General features: G+C 36.3%; 3 protein-coding genes across 4 annotated transcripts in view; 2 read left to right on the plus strand and 1 right to left on the minus strand.

Moving 5' to 3' along the window:
* Positions 1-5,654, plus strand: part of LOC107584798 (nucleolar protein 58) — a 9,519-nt gene extending 3,865 nt beyond the window's left edge. The window contains exons 8-15 of one of the 2 annotated variants that reach the window (XM_016271558.1): positions 282-427; positions 601-727; positions 864-1,162; positions 1,430-1,491; positions 2,833-2,981; positions 3,079-3,176; positions 5,048-5,131; positions 5,201-5,654. In XM_016271558.1, coding sequence (XP_016127044.1) covers positions 282-427; positions 601-727; positions 864-1,162; positions 1,430-1,491; positions 2,833-2,981; positions 3,079-3,176; positions 5,048-5,131; positions 5,201-5,239 — 1,004 coding nt within the window. In that variant the 3' untranslated portion in view covers positions 5,240-5,654. Of the gene's footprint in view, positions 1-281; positions 428-600; positions 728-863; positions 1,163-1,429; positions 1,492-2,832; positions 2,982-3,072; positions 3,177-5,047; positions 5,132-5,200 lie in introns of both variants that reach the window. The other variant, XM_016271557.1, reaches the window with a different exon arrangement.
* A 3,921-nt stretch (positions 5,655-9,575) lies between these two features.
* LOC107584800 (transcription factor 23-like) lies at positions 9,576-11,687 on the minus strand. The gene is made up of 3 exons (XM_016271561.1): positions 11,497-11,687; positions 9,950-10,228; positions 9,576-9,750 (listed from the first exon to the last, which is right to left on the minus strand). The coding sequence occupies exons 1-3, from the start codon at positions 11,623-11,625 to the stop codon at positions 9,643-9,645; spliced, it is 516 nt and encodes a 171-aa protein (XP_016127047.1). The 5' UTR covers positions 11,626-11,687; the 3' UTR covers positions 9,576-9,642.
* Positions 11,688-14,975: 3,288 nt separating this feature from the next.
* LOC107584799 (ribosome biogenesis protein wdr12) lies at positions 14,976-25,293 on the plus strand. Its single transcript, XM_016271559.1, has 13 exons — positions 14,976-15,124; positions 15,359-15,453; positions 16,909-17,003; positions 18,047-18,153; positions 18,361-18,476; positions 18,630-18,784; positions 19,445-19,490; positions 19,630-19,712; positions 19,801-19,941; positions 23,278-23,383; positions 23,466-23,598; positions 23,684-23,756; positions 24,858-25,293. The coding sequence occupies exons 1-13, from the start codon at positions 15,084-15,086 to the stop codon at positions 24,933-24,935; spliced, it is 1,269 nt and encodes a 422-aa protein (XP_016127045.1). The 5' UTR covers positions 14,976-15,083; the 3' UTR covers positions 24,936-25,293.
* The last annotated feature ends 306 nt before the right edge of the window (positions 25,294-25,599 follow it).

Raw genomic sequence — 25,599 nt, forward strand, 5'->3', positions numbered from 1 at the left:
TATATATATATAAAAAAAAATTAAAAACTCATCACTAAGACTTTAACTTCAGGCTGTCGTTACTGGCCAGTATATTGGCCTGAGTAAATTGTATTATTTTGTTTAATTTTTTTTGGCTGAACTATTTAAAATAAGATTAAATAATAAGAAATAAATTTTTAGGATTTGTTTTAAATTTTTATTTAATTTATTATTTTTTTTGTGGGAGGAATATTTGAATAGTATACAAAAATATTTAAAATGTAATGTTGAACTGTATTTTTCTTCTTTCAAATGTCTAGGTGATCGCACAAATGTGGCATCAATGGATTTGTCTGACATTCTGCCAGAGGAGATTGAGGCAGAGGTTAAACTAGCTGCAGAGATCTCCATGGGAACAGAGGTGTCCGAGGAGGACATTGCCAACATCATGCACCTGTGTGACCAGGTGTGTTCAACATAAAAATTAAGTTGGGATATTTTAGCACCTTGTTGCTTTTAATTGGTTTACATTAATTAGTTTAACAGTAGTTCCATTGGTAATGTTAATTCCCACCCTTTAAGAAAACTTATCACCTCTAGTGTATTTATGCATTTTCTTTTCTCTTTCTCATTCTCTAGGTGATTGACATTTCAGAGTATCGCTCACAGCTGTATGATTATCTGAAGAATCGTATGATGGCAATTGCACCCAACCTGACAGTCATGGTGGGAGAACTAGTGGGAGCCCGTCTCATTTCACATGCAGGTGAGCATGATTTGTGGAGGGGTGGGGGGGTTAGGAAAGGATTGTGATTGGAAGTGTTAATTTACTTGATGAAACCTCTACTCAGTGTCTAATATTGCATTTTTTACTTTATTTTTACTTGTGTTTGGCTCTTCAGGGTCTCTGCTGAACTTGGCCAAGCATCCTGCGTCCACTGTACAGATTCTTGGGGCAGAGAAAGCGCTGTTCCGTGCTCTGAAAACCCGCCGGGATACACCCAAATATGGCCTCATCTATCACGCCTCTCTAGTGGGGCAAACCACAGCCAAGAATAAGGGTAAAATCTCCAGAATGCTGGCTGCTAAATCAGCCCTTGCCATCCGTTACGATGCGCTGGGAGAAGATACCAATGCGGAGATGGGAGTGGAAAACAGAGCCAAGTTGGAGGCGCGATTACGCTACCTGGAGGAGAAAGGGGTTAGTTGATATGGGGTTTTATCTTTGATCATGTGTCGCAAGCGGTGATGAAGATGGCTTCATGTCACTGTCCTGAAAAAACCATGTGGGTCATTTAGTCACTATCTCTTCTGAGCTTGGTTTTGTTTGCTCTTTATATGCAATTGTTGTATACAGCACTTCTTTCACAGGAAAGCATGCTAAAGTAAAGCAATACTTGTGAGTGTTTGCATTTGCAGTGAGAATGATAAATCCTTGATAAATAGTTTTGTCTATTTTCTGTCCTAGATCAGACGTATCAGCGGGTCAGGAAAAGCTCTGGCAAGGGCTGATAAATATCAACACAAGAGGTGAGTGTTTCTTCATCCACATGTTTAGATTGTACTTCACAATAACACTTGACACACTACCATTAAAGTGGTTTGGGACAGTTAAGTTTTTTTTTTTTTTTAATGAAAGAAATTAACTTTTATTCACCAAGGATGCTTTTCATCAAAAAATCCTGAAAAAAGTTTATTTAAATTGTAGTAATATTTTAGAATATTGCTGTTCTTACTCTATTTTGGTTAAATAAATGCAGCCTTGGTGAGCATTAAAAAACAAAAACATTTTACTCTAGACTTATTTTAGTGTATGTAGAGTCTTTTGTTTTTTTTTGGATTAGTAAAATTTACCAAGGATTTATAGAAGCTTGTCACAATAATAAGTAATTTTAGTAATAAAAAAAAGAACTAATTCCAGTCACACATCAGATCATCAGATTGTCATCCAAATGTGAATTAAGTAAATGTTAGTTCCTTGTTAATTATTTTTGTAATTTTCAAACCATGTCAGTTAGTGCCCTCAAATACTTTGCTTAAAGGGGTCATATGATGTTTTTTTTTTAAAGATCATTATTTGGTGTAACAGAATATGTTGACATGCTTTAATGTTCAAAAAACACATTATTTTTCAAATACTGTACATTATTGTAGGTCCTCTATGCCCCGCCTCTCTCAAACGCTTCGTTTTCTACAAAGTCCCTCCTTCCGACAAGCGCAGTCTGCTCTGATTGGCGAGCTGACCCAGTGCATTGTGATTGGCCGAACACCGCAAGCATTCGTCGGAAATGTAACGCCCCTTACCATAATCGCGAGCTTCATCTTTCAAAATAAATGTAAAGACCAGTGTTTCCCCTGCCATTATTTTAGGGGGGCGGCCAGCCCCCCCAACGGCACCCCCCGCCCCCCTTAAAGGTCAAGTTAATTTTATTTAATTATATTTTCTCTATAGCGCCAGATCACAACAGAAATCATTTAAAGTTACCTTTCTTATAGAACATGTCTATACCTTGTTCTTTCATTAAGCAAACTAAATAGCCTTATGTTATTTATCTTATTTACACGACGGCATGTAATTTCAGTCTCTACGTTATGGTCGCGCTCTCTGCATCACGCACAGCGGAGTTCCGCCCGATGCGCTCGCTCGCTCGCTCGCGCGCGCACACACACACACACACACACACAACTTTTTATTTTTTTTTATTTTTTTTTTTATTAAAGATTATATTTATAAAATATGCTTTTTATTGACTTTCTGCCTGTAAGATCTGTTACTGATACAGAAAAAATGTATTGCAATTATTTCAATAATTTGCAAAACTTGAATTGTGACAGCCTTAGATTTACAGTTGTTCTTTTTCTTCCTACCAGTGATGTAAAGGTATACGACCCATCTGGGGACTCCACACTCCCCACTGTGTCAAAGAAGAGGAAGATTGAAGAGGTAGAGGAGGGCGAGGAGGAAGAGAAGCCAGTGGAGGCTAAAGCAAAGAAAGTAAAGCGGGAATCCCCCACAGAAGGTAAACATCCATACAGCATAACACTGTGGCTTAACTGGTGTTGCAGACACGCATTAAATACAGATGAACATTAAATAAATATTAATCACAGGAGAAGCAGAAACAGAGACACCAAAGAAGAAGAAGAAAAAGGAGAAGAAAGCGGAGGAGGAATCCAAGCCAGAAGAGGAGACCGCAATCAGCCCAGCAGAGGAGGTGAGAGGGGTGGAAAGATAAATTCATCTCTGGTTGATGGTGCATTTAATTCTCTGAGTCATTAATATGCTGGCATGGGATCATTCTTTAAAGGGATAGTTCACCCTAAAATTAAAATTACTCCATGATTTACTCACCATCACCCTAGGTGTATATGACTGACTTTCTTTCAGACAAATCCAATCGAAGTTATATTAAAAAATGTCCTAGCTCTTCCAAGCTTTATAATGGCAGCAAATGGGTGTTATTTATCAATAGTCCAAAAGAAGTCCAATAAAGTGCATCCATCCATCATAAAAAGTGTATGGGGGTGAATAAAGGCCTCCTGAAGGGAATCGATGTGTTTTTGTAAGAAAAATATACATATTTAAAACTTTATAAACCGTAATGTCTAGCTTCAACTAAAGGCCCCGATGTACTTCAAACAAAGTTCTTTTTCGTTCATCGTTTGAGGGCAAAAAGAAGTTCGAAAAGGCTAAGCGACGGTATACTGTTTTCAAACATTCCGACACCTTGCTGGAGGCGGGGTTGTAAACATGTCACGCCGTCCCAAGTGTACCCCCTAAACACAACAATGATGGCGGCTGTTAGAAGAACAGTTTCGTAAACATCTGGCAACAAGCGATGTAGATGGTATGTGCGTCCCTTAACAAAAACAGAAAGAATGATGGCGAGTTTGCCATTTTAATTAGGCAAATGCGGAGCACAGATGAGGAAGTGCATTTTTCATACTTCATAATGTGCGCCGCGCGTTTTGACGATCTCTTGAAAAGGGTATCGCCATATGTGAAACATGCAAATACGCACAGGACACATATTTCCACTACGGAGAGACTGGCATTAACACACAGAGTACTAGCTTGTGGGGCCACACAACAAAGTGTGGCTGAAACATCAAGATTGGACCGTGCACACCCCGCAAGATAGTTGCGGAGATGTGTTCTCCTCTCTGGCCTCCGGGGAATGAGAAATGAACCGGGGGGGGGGATCGCACGTCAAAGAAGGCGGAGTTCCAGAACACACCCACCGACTGTGTAATTCGCCACGGACCAATGGTAGCTCAAAGGTGTTTAGGAGGCAAAACAAACTCCCCCAAAAAGTTTTGGTGAGCTGTTTTGAACTGTCAAAACAAACTTCGTTTCGACCTGATTTTGTTCGAAATTACGTAATTTCAGTTCGTTCTTTGATTTCCTTTGAAGTATATCGGAGCCATAACTGTCGTGCGCACGTTCACAATAGAACATCGTTCCTCCCGTGAGAAGTGACGAACGCAGAAGCGCAGAGGTGAGAGCAAAACAAAACACCAGTCACGAATTAGAAGTACGAAACGAGGATTTGTAAAGAAAAATGTCGGAGGATTTCGATATTTATGCTACGCCTACGTCATCCGCTGGACACCATTCTCTTGTGTATGCACGTACAATAGTAAGTGGAAGCCAGTGATTACTGTTTATAAAGTTTAAATATGGATATTATTTGTACAAAAATGCATCAATTCGCTTCAGGAGGCCTTTATTCACCCTCCGGAGCCGTGTGGGACACATTTTATGATGATAGATGCACTTTATTGGACTTCTTTTGGACTATTGATAAATAACACCCATTCACTGCCATTATAAAGTTGGGAAGAGCCAGTAGATTTTTTAATATAATTCTGATTGTATTCGTCTGAAAGAAGAAAGTCATATACACCTAGAATGCCTTGAGGGTGAGTAAATCATGAGGTAATTTTCATTTTTGGGTGGACTATACCTTTTAAGTCCAGCTTATCTGGGGACCAGAATTTACCTTTGAAACACTCCTTTGAGCACTTATATGATGTGATAAGTACGTCTTGCAGTTTTCTACATGTTACTACTTGTGCTTTATAGACGACAAAAAAGAAAAAGAAGGAAAAGAAACGAGCGGCTGAGGTGGAGCCGGCGGAAGAAGCACCAGTCAGTCCAGCAGAAGAGGTGAGGACCATGATGCCAAACGCAATCATATTTTGTTTTAGAAATCCTAAAAGTTTTTTCCTTTTACAGACAACAGAAAAGAAGAAGAAAAAGAAGAAAAAGGTTTAAGAAGAGGACGAATAGATGAATTGGACTTTGTTGTATATAAAATGACATTTTTATAGTTTTTAGACGACATATGATGGTCACATCCCCTTTTTGTGTGTCTGGCCCAGCTCACAACAAACAGTTCCAGTGGACTGTCATTCTTCAAAAACAATATATTTTAATTATAGGACATTTTCTCTCCATATTGCTTGATTGCAAGAGAAAGGTCCATAAGATTTATATAATTTGATGCTTCTCCTGTGTATTGAGTTTTACTGGATCAAACAGTTTAGTTAGTCTTTTATAAGTGAATGTTTTCATTTTAAAGTGAGTGAGTGGGATCACATTATAATAGAAATGTGTGAGGAGTACGTTTTGTGATGTAAAACTGGGTCATTTGTGTCTCAGGATTATTAAATACTGTATGTTTCTAGCATTTGGGCTCATTTTTTGTTTTGTGCTTTTTCATGGTTAGTGCATTTATACAAAGTGTAACATTGATTGATGTAGTTTAGAAAAATATTGGCCGTTGAACTTCAGCCAAAGGGCTGCTCGCCCAAATCTGTAGTGCTGCACTTGACCAGTTTTAATTAAAATCTTTTAGATTCAAATCCAAAGCACTTTGCTCCAGATGATCTCAATCCCAAAGAGGAAATAAGATGCTGCTTACAAATTTAGTGGAGATGAAACTGGACCGTGAGGACATTTAGCCAAATCTTAGGATGGAGTACTTCATGTTTTATTTGTGTGTGTGTGTGTGTCTATGTTTTACATTCCTCTCTGGTTCCTCCTCTATCCTTGTTCCAGTAAGATCAGACCAAGTCAAGAAACTTGGCCAAAATACTGCATAAATTTAGTCAGCCATCAGTATGTTCTAGGACTAATGAGCAGAAGATAGAGCAGCTATTTTGATTATCTCTTTAACATGAGAGGAAGTGACAGAATCTGGATATCACTGGGCCTCCTACAGTAAATCACAGTTCTTAAGGAGAAAGCAGCTCATTTTTAATATTTGTAGGCAAAAAGGCATAGAACTTAATTATCAGTTTGCACTCAAGTGTAAAATGCAAAAATGTTACACCACATTCGGTTTGCAATGCATTAAATACTTTTTTTTTTTTATCAGAAGCTTATAAAATGTTTTAAATGTAACTAGAAAATTGTATATTTGTTATAAAAATGGCTGTGGAATTACAAGAGTTATGTATTAATCATGGATGAATTAGTTATGGAGGATTAATTTATATCCACATCTAGTAGTCAGACTTTAAAATAAAAAATGTTTGATGGAGTGAATTAAATTTTTTTAATGTTTGTTTTGTCTTATTTTTAAGTATTTTAGATCTAAAATCTAGATAATTTTCTTTAAAAACATTTTTTAAAATCCTTTAATGTTTTTATGGAGCTTAATAGGCGCTAATATTGTGTCAGGCTGTAAAAAAAAATTTCACTCTAATTGGTGCCTTTATTTTGTTCGTGTTGACATGTTTATCCCATGGATTCCAAAATGTCCTCAATTACAGTATTCAGCATTATCATCAGATCCATTCATCCTCAGCTTAATGTTACTTGGTGAGAACACTCCTTAAATGGTGAGAATGAGTTATGGTGGCAGAGATTCTAATGCAGCAAACATTTGCCCTTGTTCTCTGGCTCCATAACCCTTGCCTTAGTAGCGCGGTTCTCTCTGGTCCATTTTGGCCATTAACATGAGAAAATGGTTTTATCAGGAACTTAGACAGATTTACGGAGTTGGCCTTGACCATGTCTTATGGATGGGAGCCCTTGTTTTGCAAAGCTCTGGATATGAATAATTGAGAATGGTCATGTTGCTCACAACACAAATGTAGTCACATTTATGGTGGTTGACATGTTTGAACCAGTGTCTTTCTAGAAAGAGCATTTATTCAGTAAAATAACTGATGCAAGTAGCAAAGTATAATACAAGTAAAATACAAAATCTAGATCTAGAGTGCTGGAAAATTAGTTCCTTATAAAGCCAAAGGCTTTGGCTTTGTTAAATAATATAGATGATGATCTTTGACCTTTAGCATTATGCTTTGACCATAAGCAGTTTTGCTTATTAGTATGTCATGGAAGGTCAGCAGCAAAGACATTGATTGATAAAATGGGATTAAATACATAAAGGATATTTGTGACCCTGGACCACAAAACCAGTCTTAAGTCGCTGGGGTATATTTGTAGCAATAGCCAAAAATACATTGTATGGGTCAAAATTATTGATTTTTCTTTTATGCCAAAAATCATTTGAATAAGTAAAGATCATGTTCCATGAAGATATTTAGTACATTTCCTACCGTAAATATATTAAAACTTAATTTTCGATTAGTAATATGCATTGCTAAGAACTTCATTTGGACAACTTTAAAGGCAATTTTCTCAATATTTAGATTTGTTTTGCACCCTCAGATTCCAGATTTTCAAATAGTTGTATCTCGGTCAAATATTGTCCTATCCTAACAAACCATACATCAATGGAAAGCGAATTTATTTTCAGCTTTCAGATGGTGTATAAATCTCAATTTCGAAAAAAATTGACCCTTATGACTGGTTTTGTGGTCCAGGGTCACATTTGTGTTATTTAACATATTTAATTATTGCAGGTTTGCATCATATTCTGAGTTTGCATTTCACCGTTTTTATTCATTTTGAGGAACACTGAATCTGTTTTTGTGCGAGTGAGATGAGTAAATGCATGTTCACATTTGGTCTAAATACAGTAAGCATCATGTTTACACAGCGCACACAATGCATTCACTCCCAATTTCTCTCAACATGAAGACAGGAGAGCTGTCAGTCAATAAATGGGGAAGCAAAGTAACTGGCATCACTTATTTGAAAAAGTAACATATTTTCTTGTAAATTGAAAAAGTAATGCTTTACTTTACTAGTTACTTGGGGGGTGGGGAGTCATCTGATTATGCATATTGCGTTACTTGTAATGCGTTACCCCCAACACTGGTGATTTTTATTCATAACAATACAAACTCAACATGATTGATAAAAGTGGTAAAGTACCTCTGGAATATTTTCTATTGCAATGAAATCTCTCAAAACACCATTATTTTGATAAAATAATCATTTTATTCTTGTACTGTAATAAAAATAAACATGAAGATGTTTTTCTCATTTGGGATTGAATTATTCATACATGGGTTTAACAGTATTAAAGGTGGTCCTAAATGAATTTCAAGCATTTAAGCATTAGCTTAGACCCAATTTTTTTTAAATAACGACAAACATAAATTCAGCCAAGTGTGTGCAAACTATTGACTAGAAGTGTGCATTGCAAGAATTTAGACCATGTCACTAATTTTCATGCTTAACAGAAAAACAAGGTAAAATACCAGTGAAAGATCATGGAGTCTAATCAATCTCACAGACATGCGTGTTTGGTTGAACGCTAATTACACAATACCAAATATGGCAGCACAGTTCCAAGCAAATACTGTAAGAACACTGTCACTTTTGGAGGGGGAATATTAGTTTTTTACTGCCTCTTATAATTTGGAATGATTTGGGATTTGTGCAGTTAAATAAATTTAAAAAAGCTGTGTTTTTAGTGTGGATCTGCTAAGCTACCCATGATTGAGAGGACATGGGGCTTCTCCACTCATGTGTGGTTGCCAAGTGTTCCTTATAATAATCCTCCCTTCCCACTAATCAAGACATTCATTTTATTACTATCAAGAACAAAACAGACATATTAAACCCAAATAGTCAAGATACGGCCAGTAGAGATAAAGTGACCTGTTAATTTAGTCATGCTCTAAATGGGTAAGAACCTAAAGAAGGAATATTCTAGATTAAAAGGTAGTATCTATTCTAGAATGTATACAAGTGGGTCAAAAATCCAACATATGTTAATATATGTCAATTGTATGTAGATTTTTTTACATGCATGTTCACTTGAACTAGCATCCTTTCTTTTTACTAAACCCTTTTTTTAAATAGTAATATTAATTTAAAAAATACCAAACAAATTGTGAAAACAATTATTTTACTTAATTACGGAATTTCTGGAATGCAAATGAATAGACCACTTTATGTGACAATATTTTTTTTTTAAAAAGTGAATGTTCTGTGTTTTTGACCCACATGTGCATTTTATGGTTCAAAAATACAGGTTAATATTCTATTGACAGTCTCTGTGTCATGACGTCTATTACCACAGACGATATTTTCTCTCACAACCGACTACAGTATAAATGTGGAATAATATATAAACACAATTATATACTAGTGTTTAATCAAAATAAAAGGAAAATTATGTAGTATTTGTATGTTCAAGCCATAACTAAAAAAGGAATCATATTTACAAAAAAAAAGTGCTCAGGTCAATTTCTAACATGCATCAGTGTTTTCCAACAATTACTGAGTATCTGAAATGTCTTCTCAGTCCATTAGTCTGCTTTCACCTTCGGCAGGCAAGATGCCTCCTGACTGATCTGTGCTCCTGTCAGTCGCTCTCCTATGTTCCCACAGTACAGAAGAGAACGCATGGGCCATTTCTGTGAAAGAAGACAAGTCCATCACTATTTCTCCATGTATATATTAAATACACAAGATACTGAATCCCTTAGAAAACCTAGAAAAAAATGTTACAATAATGTAAAACTTTAAATAGATGGCACTTAATATCGATATGTAACATGCTATTTCTGACCGTGTTCTCCATTACATATTGACCTAATATTAACAACCATTCACCTTCACAGGATGCAGGTACTCTGCTCTTTGCAGGATGGTATGGTCCCCCAACATCCCACCCTGGTCCAGGGTTTCGGTCAGGTGGGCGATATAGTTGGTGGCCAGCACCAGGACGTCCAGCTTGGAGAGTTTTGTGTCGGGAGGGACGGAGGGCAAAGCAGCCTGCAGGCTGTGGAAGGCTTGTCGAAGGTTCCGAACACGACTCCTCTCTCTCGCTGCATTCTCAGGAGAGTTTTGGGTCTTACATGCTCTGGATGGAGTTGTCGGTTCAGACCTTACCTAAGACAATCAAAAAGGAATGAGCGAAAACTTCTTACCATGTCTTGTGAGTCTTTAGAGGCGGGTCCCATTTTATATTAGGTATCTTCAATTACTAGTTGTATCAAACTATACTAGTTATATGAAAAAATGGTTACACTTTATTTTACAGTACATGTACTTACCAAAGAAAGTACTGTAGTATAAGGCAGCTACATGGGTTAAGTTCAGGTTCAGGGTTAGTACCTAGTTATTATCCAGTTATTGTAATTAGTGTACAAAAGGAACAGGAATGTAAAATAAATGCTATCCAAAAAAGAATAATTGTTAGGTACGATGAATTTATTGTGTTCATGTGGGATTGCAAAACACGTTTGCTGCTACTGACGTGGAATACGGGTAGGTTAGGCACGGGTTTAGTGGTATGGGTAAGTTTAAGGGTGGTTAAGGGGTCAACAGTGTAATTACAGATGCATTTACTAAAATTAATTACAGCCGTAATTATATGAATGTCTTTTTAAAATACAAGTACAATGTAAATACCTTTGTCAACAACATAAATGCATTGTACACTTTGAAAAATGTTCTTTCAAAGTTGTAAATAAAATAAAGATTAATGGATTACATTTTACAACAAAATACTAGTTTTTAATTAGCTTATTTAGTTATAATTAGTTTTTCTACTTCACAATTTCATGTTTACTTTATGTTACTTGGTGTTTCTTTGTAATTTTTTGGGAAATGTAGCTATTTCTGAGACAAAATTGCTTCTACACATTTTTAGTGTGTCAAAAGATTAATTTTAACATTAGTACATAGTATTTAAATATAATCTAAAGTGGGTTTGAAATCTGTTACGGACCACTGATGAAAAAGCTTTTATTTTGCCTTTTTTCATTGTAATACAAACTTTTCATTATAAATTATATTGTCAGCAAAAAATTCAAAAAATTATATTGTCAGGAAATTTTAGTATAATACAAAGTTGCTGTTTTTTAAATATTTGTAATAGTTTTAGAAATCATATTTATTTCATAATATTATTTATTTTTTATTTGTATTTGTTCATATTTATTTATAATAATATTTATTTATTAATACAAAAAAATTCAACATTCTGTACTGAAGTAATTTGGAACTAATTAGTGTGAAAAGCCATGGTATTCACTTTTGATGCGCATGTTGATACACAATAAAACCCAACTCATGATGTCTTATTTCTCTTCATAACCAAACGGTTTAAATCCTTTTGAGCACAAACCACTTCATCCACTTCTTCCTTCACTCACCCACTTCTTTGGCTCTCGATGTGTTCCCTGTTTCATGCATGGTTGTGTCCATTTCTGTGTCCGCACACTCTTTCTTCCCATCTCTCTCCTCTCCTGTGCCACATCCTCTTCCAGTGCTCGCTCTGCCATGAGAACCACCGGCCAGACCACCGAAACAGTGTGTAAATGACAGCATTTGAGTGTTTCCTTCGAAATGCTTGAAGGGGTTCGGCCCTCTCCTCCACCCAAAGGCCCAATGTCCACCCCGCTCGGCTCCATCCCCTCCCTCTGCCTTATCTGGTGAGGTAATGTGGGGATCTTTAAGCGGTACGTTATCTCTCAAACTGCCTCCCACGGGTGCTCACTGCCAAGGGAGCAGACTCAGGAGAGTTGCATGGTGTCCCCAGGCAGGTCTGCAACAGCGGAGAGTCTTGGGAAAAACAGAGAGGCCTCTCGCAGCTGCGGACCCACAGCAGACACAACCTTGACCCCTTGGCCTGCTGGGACGATGTGACCTAAACAATGCAAAGTTGCTATGTTGGCTGTCAACTTGATGGGTGCTGATCAGACTGCTTGGGACATGTTTGTCAAGGATGTCTGGATAAAGAGATGGGATGTTGTGCGTAAACATGAAATATTGCTGTTCGGAACTGTGATGTACAAGAGCACAACAACAGGAAGTAGAAGGACATGGCTTTTTAAAAAGATGAAATACATATCACATGTGCTGTTTAACGGCTACTGGCTGACAAGACATCACATATTTGAAAAGAATGCAGGAAAATGGAACAAAGATCCTCTGTACTTGCACAATTTATTTAACTATGGATTCAGAATTTCTAGTGATTAGTTCCGCCTTTAGTCTGTATTATAATATTCAAATATACTTCTCAAAAGGAAAACGTTATTGATCAGAGGTTGTTCTTTCATAGCTCGAGATATATACAGAAATATATACATATATACGTATTTACATTGAGATGTTATCTTCTTCCGTAGAGAGCATGAGGGTAATCCTGGCAGAGCATGTCCAGGTCGCATTTCACCCAAAAATCAAAAGAAATTAAATTTTACTTACAGAAAAGTATATATATATATATATATATATACATTCTTGGACCAAAAAAGAGGCTAAACACTAAGCTTTGTTTTTAACATTGAGCTAATAGATTTAACCGCATGAATGAACATCCAAGGGTATGTTGAAAGATAGACTACAACTTACTTAATGTACTGTATCTCATGTAATCACTCAATGAGTGTTTCAACAGCGGAAAGACAGCAGCTTGAAAACACTGTCACATAACCTCAGAAAATACATTCAGTGTCCATAAACTAGCAAGAAAAATGTACGGTAGAGAGGATAATTTTTCAAAAATTAAATTTATTATATTTTTATTCATTATTTTTTAGTATATGTATAGATATAACGCTATTATAAAAATGGTCTAATATGAACTTGTATACAAATCAATTGTTACTTTTAACCTTAAAGGGGTCATATGATGTTGCTAAAAAGAACATTATTTTGTGTATTTGGTGTAATGAAATGTGTTTATGCGGTTTAAGGTTAAAAAAACACATTATTTTCCACATACTGTACATTATTGTTGCTCCTCTATGCCCCGCCTTTTTGAAACACGTCTATTTTTACAAAGCTCATCGGTCTGAAAAGCGAGGTGTGCTCTGATTGGCCAGCTATCCAGTGCGTTGTGATTGGCTGAATACCTCAAGCGTGTGACGGAAATGTTACGCCCCTTACCATACTGTGATGCCCTGTCCGGCCGGAGCGACGAGACAAAAACATTAAAACCCATTATAAACGAGGCATTTGTTGCATCCAGTGGGGACATAATTACGGATTATAATTTACTTATTATATAAATAAGACTTATACTGTCTATTTCGCGCCGCATAAACATAAAACCATGTCTGCATTTGTGATCAGAGAAATGACAAACAACAAGCGCTACTCTACACTGCTCAAAACTCACGTTTGAATCGTCAGTGGCAAATTCTTTAAATGTAAAAAAAACGTACTTACAGACTGTGAGTCAGAACAGCCGACATTGTAGTCTACTCTCCCAGGATCAGGAAATAGTCCTCCATAAAATGTGCTGCACACATCTGAATATTTGGGTTGAAGTGTTCTGGAACAGTGTTGTAAATACAACTTAACCACTGATTTCTAGTTGTGTCCTCTTTTGGAAGACCAAACAAAGTAGTTTCGCTTTCACAACGAAACACACAGCGTCACACACGACGGCTAGAGTGAGCAGAGGGCGGGATTGAGAATGGCGCGGCCGGTGGATTTGACGAAGGAGCGTCCGGAGGGCTTGCGGCAACCACATGTGACGACCCCGGGCTGGAATCTGCTTCGTCCACGGTGAAAGCCGATCCGGCGATCCACAGCACTAAGTTGATGTATTCCCTCAGCGACCAGCACAGATCAGCTCTATGCATGACGAAGCGGATATCGTCCTCTTTTGGAAGACCAAACAAAGTAGTTTCACTTTCACAACGAATCACACAGCGCCTTCACGACATGGCGGCGGCGGCAACAATACTACAGCGAGAATAAAAGTTACGCCTTCTTTCTTTGCGTGAACATTTGGGCAGCGTTATGCAAATCTTCCCACATAGTGAGGTAGACATGTGGGGGCGTGCTAGAACGAGCTGTTTTAGGTAGGCGTGGTTAACTCGTAACTTTTATAAAGAATATCTCTTTGGATTTGAGACTTTAGTCTTTGCAACTTTACAGATCTTCTTTATGCACCAAGAGCTTGTAACACTCCAAAGAGAAAGGAAAAATTGAAATCGCATCATATGACCCCTTTAGGGCTCTCTGTATAGCCTAGTTTAGTTTAGAAAAATTTAGAAAAATTAAGTACTTAATCGCAAGCTTGTCAATTATTCATAAGTTAATGTTAGACCTTTTGCTCCAACCGCTGGTTAATCAGATGATAGAAATAAGAGAAATACGTTCCAATAGACTAACGTTTGAAGTTATGGTAGGAATGTATAGCTAATGTGGGGTAATATGAAGTGATCAGCAATTGTAAGATTCATTCAAGGTTTTTATGCCAGGTTGGAGTTATACACTGATTCTCTGTCATGGTCTATGGACCCCCTGAATTAGTCTTAGCCACCCTTTTGTATAAAACTCTAGCTCTGCCACTGGGTAAATCTGAGTACAGTGTGAGACATGGTTAAGATCTCTTTTGTAACTCTAGACATGGGAGATAACTGGTGTTTTTTCAGGAAAAGATCTGAGAAACAGGGGAGAGCAGTAAAATATTTCCATTGTGCAGCATCTCGTTGTGTTATTTTATATGGATTTACGTTGACTCAAACATACTTTACAACATTTATACCGTCTTCTCACTAAAAAAAAATCCACAGAAACTTTAGTAGTACAGTATGGAGCTCAAGTCAGACGTGAACAGTTGCAAGCGCACTTGTCGACCACCGATTGCTCTGTGATCGACTCTCATGTCTTCCACCCGCAAGCATTGGGGAACCACATGGTGGCAAAGTGTCTCCATACAGAGTGAAGTTCGCCACGGATCAGGTGTGTTTTCTAAATAGTTACAGTCTAACAAGATAAAATGTCGCAGGTACAGGCCCGGTTCTTCACCGAAAACAAAAAGTGAGTATATTTGATGTGCGTAATACAAATAGCTGAAACGTTTAGCTTAGCTAGATAAGAGATATCCAGTTGATTTTTGCTTGGTAGTATTCATAGTGTTGTTCATATAGTGAAAATGGCTTCTTTATAAGCTATGCTCAGAATGATCTGGGTATTTAACGGTTTTGAAGTGAAATCGATGTAGGCTGTGTTTGTACGAGATGGAAGATGTTCTCCTCATGCTCTTCTCTGTAGGTATCTGATAGATGATGTTCCGTTCTCCATCCCTGCTGCCTCGGAGGTGGCGGATCTCAGTGGTGTCATCAACAAGCTGCTGGAAGCCAAGAATGGTCAGGACTTGCAGGACTTCCTAAAAGTCATTTTCCAAAAATTGTGTGGAATCTATTATCTTGAGACGTGGGACAAAACAGGTCCAGCAAGGGTAACTGCTATTAGGTTTATAAAAAATTATATATTTTCAATTTTAAATGTCATGAGGGATTAATAATAGAATGTATTTAACACAATTATCGCCTTCAATTTAATTTTCTCATTATTATACCAAATCTGTGTTTCTTAATGTCCTCTCGCTACGTCTAAAACAGTGTGTCCACAGAGAAGGGTTCAAGCATTCATATGCAATAAAATGGATAAAAATGTTTTTTTTAATGATGAAAAAGAGCTTGTTTTATCAAAAGCAACACTTAATAATATCTCCAATCAAAGCAAGGTTGTTGTTTTTTTAATGACACATGCATGTTTAATACGATTTTAAAATTGCATCCCCACTTTTTGTCAACACCGTCAGACATTCAATAAAATGTAATAAAATCAGGGAATATCAGGGGCAGCTGTCACTCTAAAGGAGCCCCTTGCCACAGTTCACCTCCGCAGAGTACATCAGTGTCAGACAGGCTCTGCTAAGTTTTAGTTTTAGAATGTTTTAAATCCTAATGTTAATATTTCCTGTGTCACAGCCATGATACGTCAACACAATCTTCCAATTTCTGAGGAAATTATTTGAAATATTTAGATAATTGTATTCTCCTGAAGCAGGTTCCATTAGCATCTAGCATCAACAGAAAAAAACAAAATGGCTACCACATGAACTCCATTGGTTTTGTGAAAGAAATGCCAAATTTGTCAACACTGTGTCACCACCATAAGATTTGTGTTCCAATGATATATCAAAATACTTAAGTGTGACTCTTGAATAAAAGCTTTATAAACAATAGCATACTCACTGTTTGTTTTAATACAGTAATTGACTGAATCAATGTATGAGATAGTTATTACAAATTCAGGTTTTCGTCAACTCTGTCAGTTGAATATTTTGATAATATTTCATTATGATATTTTATATTTGTCGTGGAGTTGGTCACATGTGAAAGTGTAATCTGTCTGCTGACACGAGAATGTGTTTTGAAATGTTAAAAACATCTTGAATGCTGTTTTTCTATTTTGAATCTCTATTTTGTTAAAAAAGAGAAAAGTTGGGAGGTTGTATCAAAGCATAGCTCAGCAGCTTAGTTCATATAAGATACATAAATGTAGTTTCAGTTGTCTGAGTACAAGGTTTTATTTTTTCAATTTTGCACCCTGTTTTGTCCCACTTCTCAAGAATGACTCTCACCAATTTAAGGATCATAGACTGTATTACAGAAACTTCCTGTCATAATTATTGAAAATGTCCAAAGTGAAATAGCCATGGTTACAAAACAGGTAGGATGTTTCTGTAATACAGCCCCTGACTGTATTTTCCTTGTATTTTTCTATTGAACTTGTGTCCATCTGTCTTTTTACAGATGGACACAAACATGTCGAGTTTGATTTCCTGGTTCGAGGTCAGTTTCTCCGCACTTCACTGGCCAGTCACATGGAGAAAGAGAACATCTCAACGGTATGGCAGTGCATTTAATTTAGTCTCGCAAGCACACATCTATACAGTGTTCACTGACCCTGTGATACATATTTTGCGCACAAAAATGACGAGCTCAAATCAAATTGCTTGACAGTAAAGTATCATTTCAGTCAAACTATTTGACTGAGACTGAGTTTAAATGGATAGTTAAACCAAAAATGAAAATTCTGTCATCATTTAGTCACCCTCCTAAGACTTTCTCATAAATTTCTATTTCCAAATAAATGTTTCTTTGAACTGTCTCTTCATCAAAAATCCTGAAAACAAATATGCAAAAAGGATATAAAAATATTAAGCAGGACGACCGTTTTCAATAATAAATTAAATATTTCTTGAGCATCAAATCAGCATGTTAGAATGATTTCTGTATGATCATGTGATACTGACGATCACCGAGTAAATCACAGGAATAAATTACATTTTAAAATGTATTCCAAAAGAAAAAAGTTATTTCAGATTGGAGTAATATTTTACAATATTACCGTTTTAATATTCTCTCATCATTTTTATCTATCCATTGAAAGTCCATGCAAACAAAATCTTCAAAAAGTAAAAAAATGACACTGTAAAAGTAATCATAAAAATATTAAGCGGGACGACCGTTTTCAATAATAAATTAAATATTTCTTGAGCATCAAATCAGCATGCTAGAATGATTTCTGTATGATCATGTGATACTGACGATCACCGAGTAAATCACAGGAATAAATTACATTTTAAAATGTATTCCAAAAGAAAAAAGTTATTTCAGATTGGAGTAATATTTTACAATATTACCGTTTTAATATTCTCTCATCATTTTTATCTATCCATTGAAAGTCCATGCAAACAAAATCTTCAAAAAGTAAAAAAATGACACTGTAAAAGTAATCCATATGAATTGGTGTAATTGTTTAGCCTTTTCAAGCTGTTTTTAACAGTTAAACTGCTATGAGAACTTAGCAAAAATATATTTGCAGGTTTGGTTACATGCTCATCTGTGTTGTGTGTGTGTGTGTGTGTGTGTGTGTGTGTGTTAACAGGAAGAAGTGGTGGAAATAGAATATGTCGAGAAGTTCACAGCCCCACAGCCGGAGGAGTGTATCATGCATGATGACTGGATCAGCTCGGTGGAGGCAGATTCTGAATGGTGCGTTTCATGCGAAACTAAACAGAAGCCAAAATTTGATTTGCTTGGACAGATTTGTGGCTGATCTATTAAACTCGTTCCTCTGCCCGAATCCCAGGATCCTCACAGGCTCTTATGATAAGCGAAACTAAACAGAAGTCAAAATTTGATTTGCTTGGACAGATTTGTGGCTGATCTATTAAACTTGTTCCTCTGCCCGAATCCCAGGATCCTCACAGGCTCTTATGATAAGACTGCACGGATTTGGTCTATGGAAGGGAAGGCTGTGATGACTGTGGCTGGACACACTGATGTTGTGAAGGATGTAGCCTGGGTGAAGAGAAGTGAGAATCTTCAAACTGGATCATTAGTGCATTAATTTAATAGATCACCAGTATGAGATGCCTAATATGTATTTGAATGTATGAATCTGAGCGTTAATGATGCGTGAGGTTTCTCTCAGTTCTACCTGTGTTTGATGCTTCTGTGCCTTCTAGATGGTCTGAGCTCTCTGCTCCTGACCGCATCTCTGGATCAAACAATCATGTTGTGGGAGTGGAATTCCGAACGGAACAAAGTGGAGGCCCGACACTGTTGCCGTGGACACGCAGGAAGTGTAGACACAGTTGCCGTCGACCCCACTAGGACGAAGGTTTGTGTGTGTTTGCTGTATTATGTACTAGAAGATTTGTTTTTGAAAGAAATTAATATTCAGCAAGGGTGCATTTATCAAAAGTGACAGTAAAGATATTTGTAATGTCACAAAAGATTTCTATTTCAAATAATTGCGGTTTATTTAAACTTTCAATTAATTAAAGACTCCTGGGAAAAAAATGTATAACTGTTACCACAGAAATATTAAGCAGCAACTGTTTTCAACATTCATACTAATCAGAAATGTTTCTCGAGCACAAAATCAGCATATTAGAATCATTTCTGAAGGATCGTGTGACACTGAAGAGTAATGGCTGCATTGCCATCACAGAAATAAGGAATCACGGGAATAAATTACATTTTAAAATGTTTAAAAAAAACAGTTATTTTAAAATGAAATAATATTTTACAATATTACTGTTTTCACTGTATTTTTGATCAAATAAATGCAGCCTTGGTGAGCATAAGAGACTTCTTCCAAAAACATTTTAAAAAATTCTTACCAACCTGAAACTTTTGAACAGTAGTGTATGCATATCTTTGTTTTTATTTTTAAAGACAATACCGGTTATGATAATAATATTAACCAAAAATAACGTCATGCATTTGATTTACTCTACATACAGTATGTGTGTCTCATGTTTTGTTTTCTCTTCAGTTTTGCAGTGGCTCATGGGACAAAATGCTTAAGATATGGTCGGCAGGTATGTTTTCCTTGGAACCTTCGTTCTGTGAGATGTTTAATTCAAAAAGACGAGATAAACATCCAAGTTCAAAAAAGGAAACAATGAAATGATGTAAGATAATACATTAAAAACGGACTTGTATTGTTGTTGTCCTCAGTGCCAACAGTGGAAGAGGATGAGATCGAGGAACCCAACAGGCCACGCAAAAAACAGAAAACAGAGCAGATGGGGCTCACACGGGTTAGTGTCTATGCATCCTCATGACACACAGACTCTTGTTATTAATTAATGCTTTGCAGTTTTATAAATGCTTGTTATTCTGCTTTAGACTCCCCTCATGACTTTCTCTGGTCATAATGAGGCAGTGTCCTCTGTGCTCTGGATGGACGCTGAGGAGCTGTGCAGTGCATCATGGGATCACACCATCCGTCTTTGGGATGCAGAGACTGGCGAGCAGAAGAGTACACTAGTGAGCGACACCAGTTAGATCCGTTTGTTTTTTATTTGAAAGTGATTGTAATTGTTTTTTTGCTTTTCATATAAACTTCCTTAAAAACCCTTGACCCTCTAAAACTTGCACTCTCTATTCTATTTCTATTCTTACTAGTCTTCTTTAAAAAAAAGAGAGAGAGAGCCTCTGACACTAGCATTCTCTATTCTTTTGACGTTTTATTTTTATTAAAAAAAGACCCTCTAACACTAGCATTCCCTATTCTTTTTCTATTCTATCTACTTTATTATTAAAAAATATATTTTTTTTTATTACTTTATTATAAAAAAATCCCTTGCAATGTGTAATCGCATTAGGCTAAACGAGACTTTTCACAGCACTTACATATTGCCCGTTTGTTGGTTTTGATTGTTTCTATTGTCTTCATATTTATAAGTCGCTTTGGATAAAAGCGTCTGCTAAACGACTAAATGTAAACGTAAAACATAAAATTAACGTTTTTAGTTCTCTAGTGACTGTATTTCACAGATATGGACAGGAGAGCATAAAATGTTAAAGTTATATAAAGTTTATAAATTGCTATTTATAAATAATGAATATTGATAATAATAAATGCTGATGTTTATAAATAACCATTTATAAAACATATTGAAGTTATATATGTATTTTTATAAGTTATGTATTATTATTTATAAATAGCAGTTTATACTTATTTTTACCTATAACTAAGTTGTTGTTTTTTGCTTATTTATAATAAATACAATAATAATCATTATTATTATTATTATTTTTATAATTATTATGATAGATGGGGGATTCTGGACAAGTGAAGTCAAAAGTGACAGTAAAGATATTTGTAATGTCACAAAAGATTTCTATTTCAAATAATTGCGGTTTATTTAAACTTTCAATTAATTAAAGACTCCTGGGAAAAAAATGTATAACTGTTACCACAGAAATATTAAGCAGCAACTGTTTTCAACATTCATACTAATCAGAAATGTTTCTCGAGCACAAAATCAGCATATTAGAATCATTTCTGAAGGATCGTGTGACACTGAAGAGTAATGGCTGCATTGCCATCACAGAAATAAGGAATCACGGGAATAAATTACATTTTAAAATGTTTAAAAAAAACAGTTATTTTAAAATGAAATAATATTTTACAATATTACTGTTTTCACTGTATTTTTGATCAAATAAATGCAGCCTTGGTGAGCATAAGAGACTTCTTCCAAAAACATTTAAAAAAATTCTTACCAACCTGAAACTTTTGAACAGTAGTGTATGCATATTTTTGTTTTTATTTTTAAAGACAATACCGGTTATGATAATAATATTAACCAAAAATAACGTCATGCATTTGATTTACTCTACATACAGTATGTGTGTCTCATGTTTTGTTTTCTCTTCAGTTTTGCAGTGGCTCATGGGACAAAATGCTTAAGATATGGTCGGCAGGTATGTTTTCCTTGGAACCTTCGTTCTGTGAGATGTTTAATTCAAAAAGACGAGATAAACATCCAAGTTCAAAAAAGGAAACAATGAAATGATGTAAGATAATACATTAAAAACGGACTTGTATTGTTGTTGTCCTCAGTGCCAACAGTGGAAGAGGATGAGATCGAGGAACCCAACAGGCCACGCAAAAAACAGAAAACAGAGCAGATGGGGCTCACACGGGTTAGTGTCTATGCATCCTCATGACACACAGACTCTTGTTATTAATTAATGCTTTGCAGTTTTATAAATGCTTGTTATTCTGCTTTAGACTCCCCTCATGACTTTCTCTGGTCATAATGAGGCAGTGTCCTCTGTGCTCTGGGTGGATGCTGAGGAGCTGTGCAGTGCATCATGGGATCACACCATCCGTCTTTGGGATGCAGAGACTGGCGAGCAGAAGAGTACACTAGTGAGCGACACCAGTTAGATCCGTTTGTTTTTTATTTGAAAGTGATTGTAATTGTTTTTTTGCTTTTCATATAAACTTCCTTAAAAACCCTTGACCCTCTAAAACTTGCACTCTCTATTCTATTTCTATTCTTACTAGTCTTCTTTAAAAAAAAGAGAGAGAGAGCCTCTGACACTAGCATTCTCTATTCTTTTGACGTTTTATTTTTATTAAAAAAAGACCCTCTAACACTAGCATTCCCTATTCTTTTTCTATTCTATCTACTTTATTATTAAAAAATATATATTTTTTAATTACTTTATTATAAAAAAATCCCTTGCAATGTGTAATCGCATTAGGCTAAACGAGACTTTTCACAGCACTTACATATTGCCCGTTTGTTGGTTTTGATTGTTTCTATTGTCTTCATATTTATAAATCGCTTTGGATAAAAGCGTCTGCTAAACGACTAAATGTAAACGTAAAACATAATTAACATTTTTAGTTCTCTAGTGACTGTATTTCACAGATATGGACAGGAGAGCATAAAATGTTAAAGTTATATAAAGTTTATAAATTGCTATTTATAAATAATGAATATTGATAATAATAAATGCTGATGTTTATAAATAACCATTTATAAAACATATTGAAGTTATATATGTATTTTTATAAGTTATGTATTATTATTTATAAATAGCAGTTTATACTTATTTTTACCTATAACTAAGTTGTTGTTTTTTGCTTATTTATAATAAATACAATAATAATCATTATTATTATTATTATTTTTATAATTATTATGATAGATGGGGGATTCTGGACAAGTGAAGTGTTTAATTTTGCAACACTTGTGTCACCAAGCATAAAATAACATCTGTTTTCAGACGTGTTTCCCAAACAGACAAACAGAAAGTTCCATTTTACTCATACACCGTTGGTCTTTTGGGCTGATCGGGATGCTCATTTATACAGCAATATGTTAAAAGCACCACCATGTTTTCCGTTTGCTACTACTAGTCTCTGCCTATTAAGTCAGAGACTAGGGGAAGACTGGGGAAGTCGTGGCCTAATGGTTAGAGAGTCGGGCTCATAACCCAAAGGAATTGTAGGTGGGGGGAGTGAATGTACAGCGCTCTCTTCCACCTTCAATACCACGACTGAGGTGCCCTTGAGCAAGGCACCAACTGCTCCCCGGGCGCCGCAGCATAAATGGCTGCCCACTGCTCCGGGTGTGTGTTCACGGTGTGTGTGTTCACTGCTGTGTGTGTGCACTTAGGATGGGTTAAATGCAGAGCACTAATTCCTAGTATGGGTCACCATACTTGGCCACATGTCACGTCACTCACTCAGTCACTCACTCATTAAGTTGGGTCAGGAGAAAGTATTTTAAGAAATGAAAAATATGTACACATTACCTTTAAGGACTGCTGGATTTACAGACTGATGTTCTTGTATTGCAGACAGGCAGTAAGGTATTCAACTCTATCTCATACTCTCCACTGTGTCGCCGTCTGGCCTCGGGCAGCACCGACAGACATGTGCGTCTATGGGACCCAAGATCTAAAGGTGACTATCAGAGATCCCATATAATGATGCCCTCTCATCCTAACAGTTATTTTAATTGCTCATATCTCTCTTTTTTTTCCAGATGGCTCTCTAGTTCTCCTGTCTCTGACGTCCCATAACGGTTGGGTGACAGCGGTCAGGTGGTCTCCATCTCACGAGCATCAGCTTGTGTCAGGATCTCTAGATAATGTGGTCAAACTGTGGGACACAAGGAGGTGTGTGACTTACAGATACATTATAACCCAAAACCATCCTGTTCCCGCATATCTGTCCCTAACAGTCCTGGTTTCTTCTTTACAGCTGTAAAGCTCCACTCTATGATCTTGCTGCCCATGAAGACAAAATTCTGTGCGTTGACTGGACAGAGAATGGGGTACGATAAACCATACCAATATTTGTCTGTTTTATTAGCACTGTTAAATACCCCAAGAAATCACATAGGTTGTTCACACCAAGATGAATACTTTGTGTGATAAACATTTTATTTTGAGCTAGATAGTAAAGTTTGTAGACAAACTTTGATGTTGGCTTGGGAAAGCCTAGCCTGAAAGTTTAAAATAGTTCCAAAAATGTTTAAAAGATGTTATGATAGCATGATTTAACACACTGCTAGCATGTTTTATAGCATGATTTATCACACTGGTAGCATGACTTAGCAGGTTGCTATCATGTTTCTAGCATGATTTAACACTGGTAACATGTTTTTGCACGTTGCTTATATGAAACTAATTCATGTTTGTGTGAACAGGCTTTTAGATTACATCTGTTAGCTTTGATGCTATCAAAGTGCTAGCATGCTCAGACAATTTTTCAAAATTTGGGAAATAAAAACAGTATTGATGACTGAAGTTAGGGGCAAGTGTTTGTCCGATAAAATGCAGTCTAGAATGGCAGTGTCTCTTCTCCCTAAAATATGAATAGCGCTTGCTTCCGACTATCAATTTCTATAGTCACAAAAAATGAGTTGTTGGTTTGCGCGACTAACAATTGTTTATGGTGAAATGCCTGGAATATGTCCATATTTATCCATAGTACACAGCATTGGTTCTCAACCAGGGGCCCTCAACAAATTACCGATAAGTCCGAAAATTGTTTACATGTACTTATATTAACAATTTTAATAAAAATGCTAAAAACACTAAATATAAAGATGTACAACATTAAACTGGCATCATATTTTTGAGTTTATTTGTTTATATTACAACCAGAGGTACTTATCAGCTTAGATATGATGGCCTTCAAATATTGTCTTGGAAAAAGAGGGTCAAAAGGTTCGAGAACCATTGGTCTCTAGGGTTTTCTCTGGCTGTAAGGAAATGTCCTCTACCTACTTCCTGTTTCAAATAGAAAATGCATCAACATGGGAAAGAAAGCTGTATGTTAAACCATTTCATGTCTTTAACAGTCAGTAAACTTGGAGTGTATTTCTGTGGATTTATCACAATTTCTTTTCTCTGTCTGCTTTTCTTTCTAGTTGATTTTGAGTGGAGGAGCAGATAACAAACTCTACACATACAGATACTCGACATGCGTCTCGGATGCAGGAGCGTAAATCTCTCTTCTCTGTCACCAGTTGTCATTTTACTTCAGGATCATCATGGGAACATAAGCAACATCAACTTTGACATTATAACCCACAAAAATCTTACTTACAAGATAAATATTTGCCTTATAAGAGACAAATTTCTGTTTAAATCGTGTGTAAAACCATTCTTATGTACACTGTCACATTCAAATCAGTGGGATGCTTTACATGTGAATGGATTTAAGAATCATTTGCACTAATTTGATGAGATTCTGTTCAAAGAGTTAGGCTTATTGACTCATCCAGCCTCATTCAATTAAATGTGACATATTACATAATGGGTTTACCAATGATTTACACACAAGTTAATAAGTTTTGCTCATGTCTTGTGATAGGGTGACCATATGTGCCTTTTTCCCAGGACGCGTCCTGGCCAGGATTTCTATATTGCCTAAAATATCTAGGTTTTGGCTTTGTTTGCGTGTGCAGACCGATCGGTGTATGACATCAAAATACCATACAGACGGTTCCTTATGCTTTCAAAATGCTCTCGAGGTATTTTGATGTACACCGATCGGTCTGCACACGCAAACAAAGCCAAAACCTAGATATTTTAGGCAATATAGAAATCCTGGCCAGGATGCGTCCTGGGAAAATGGCACGTATGGTCACCCTATCTTATGAGTCAGGC

The sequence above is a fragment of the Sinocyclocheilus grahami genome, unplaced genomic scaffold, assembly GCF_001515645.1.
Source record: "Sinocyclocheilus grahami isolate Dianchi unplaced genomic scaffold, SAMN03320097.WGS_v1.1 scaffold63.1, whole genome shotgun sequence".
Taxonomy (NCBI): domain Eukaryota; kingdom Metazoa; phylum Chordata; class Actinopteri; order Cypriniformes; family Cyprinidae; genus Sinocyclocheilus; species Sinocyclocheilus grahami.

What these genes read in the sequence shown, in the direction of transcription:
- LOC107584800 (XM_016271561.1), bottom strand. Translation starts at nt 11,625, where the DNA reads ATGGCAGAGCGAGCACTGGAAGAGGATGTGGCACAGGAGAGGAGAGAG. An exon ending in ATCGAGAGCCAAAGAAGTGG is followed by an intron (nt 10,229 to 11,496) that starts GTGAGTGAAGGA and finishes TGATTGTCTTAG; the next exon opens with GTAAGGTCTGAACCGACAAC. An exon ending in AGTACCTGCATCCTGTGAAG is followed by an intron (nt 9,751 to 9,949) that starts GTGAATGGTTGT and finishes CTTCTTTCACAG; the next exon opens with AAATGGCCCATGCGTTCTCT.
- LOC107584799 (XM_016271559.1), top strand. Translation starts at nt 15,084, where the DNA reads ATGTCGCAGGTACAGGCCCGGTTCTTCACCGAAAACAAAAA. An exon ending in TTCTTCACCGAAAACAAAAA is followed by an intron (nt 15,125 to 15,358) that starts GTGAGTATATTT and finishes TCTTCTCTGTAG; the next exon opens with GTATCTGATAGATGATGTTC. An exon ending in TCGACCCCACTAGGACGAAG is followed by an intron (nt 18,785 to 19,444) that starts GTTTGTGTGTGT and finishes TTTTCTCTTCAG; the next exon opens with TTTTGCAGTGGCTCATGGGA.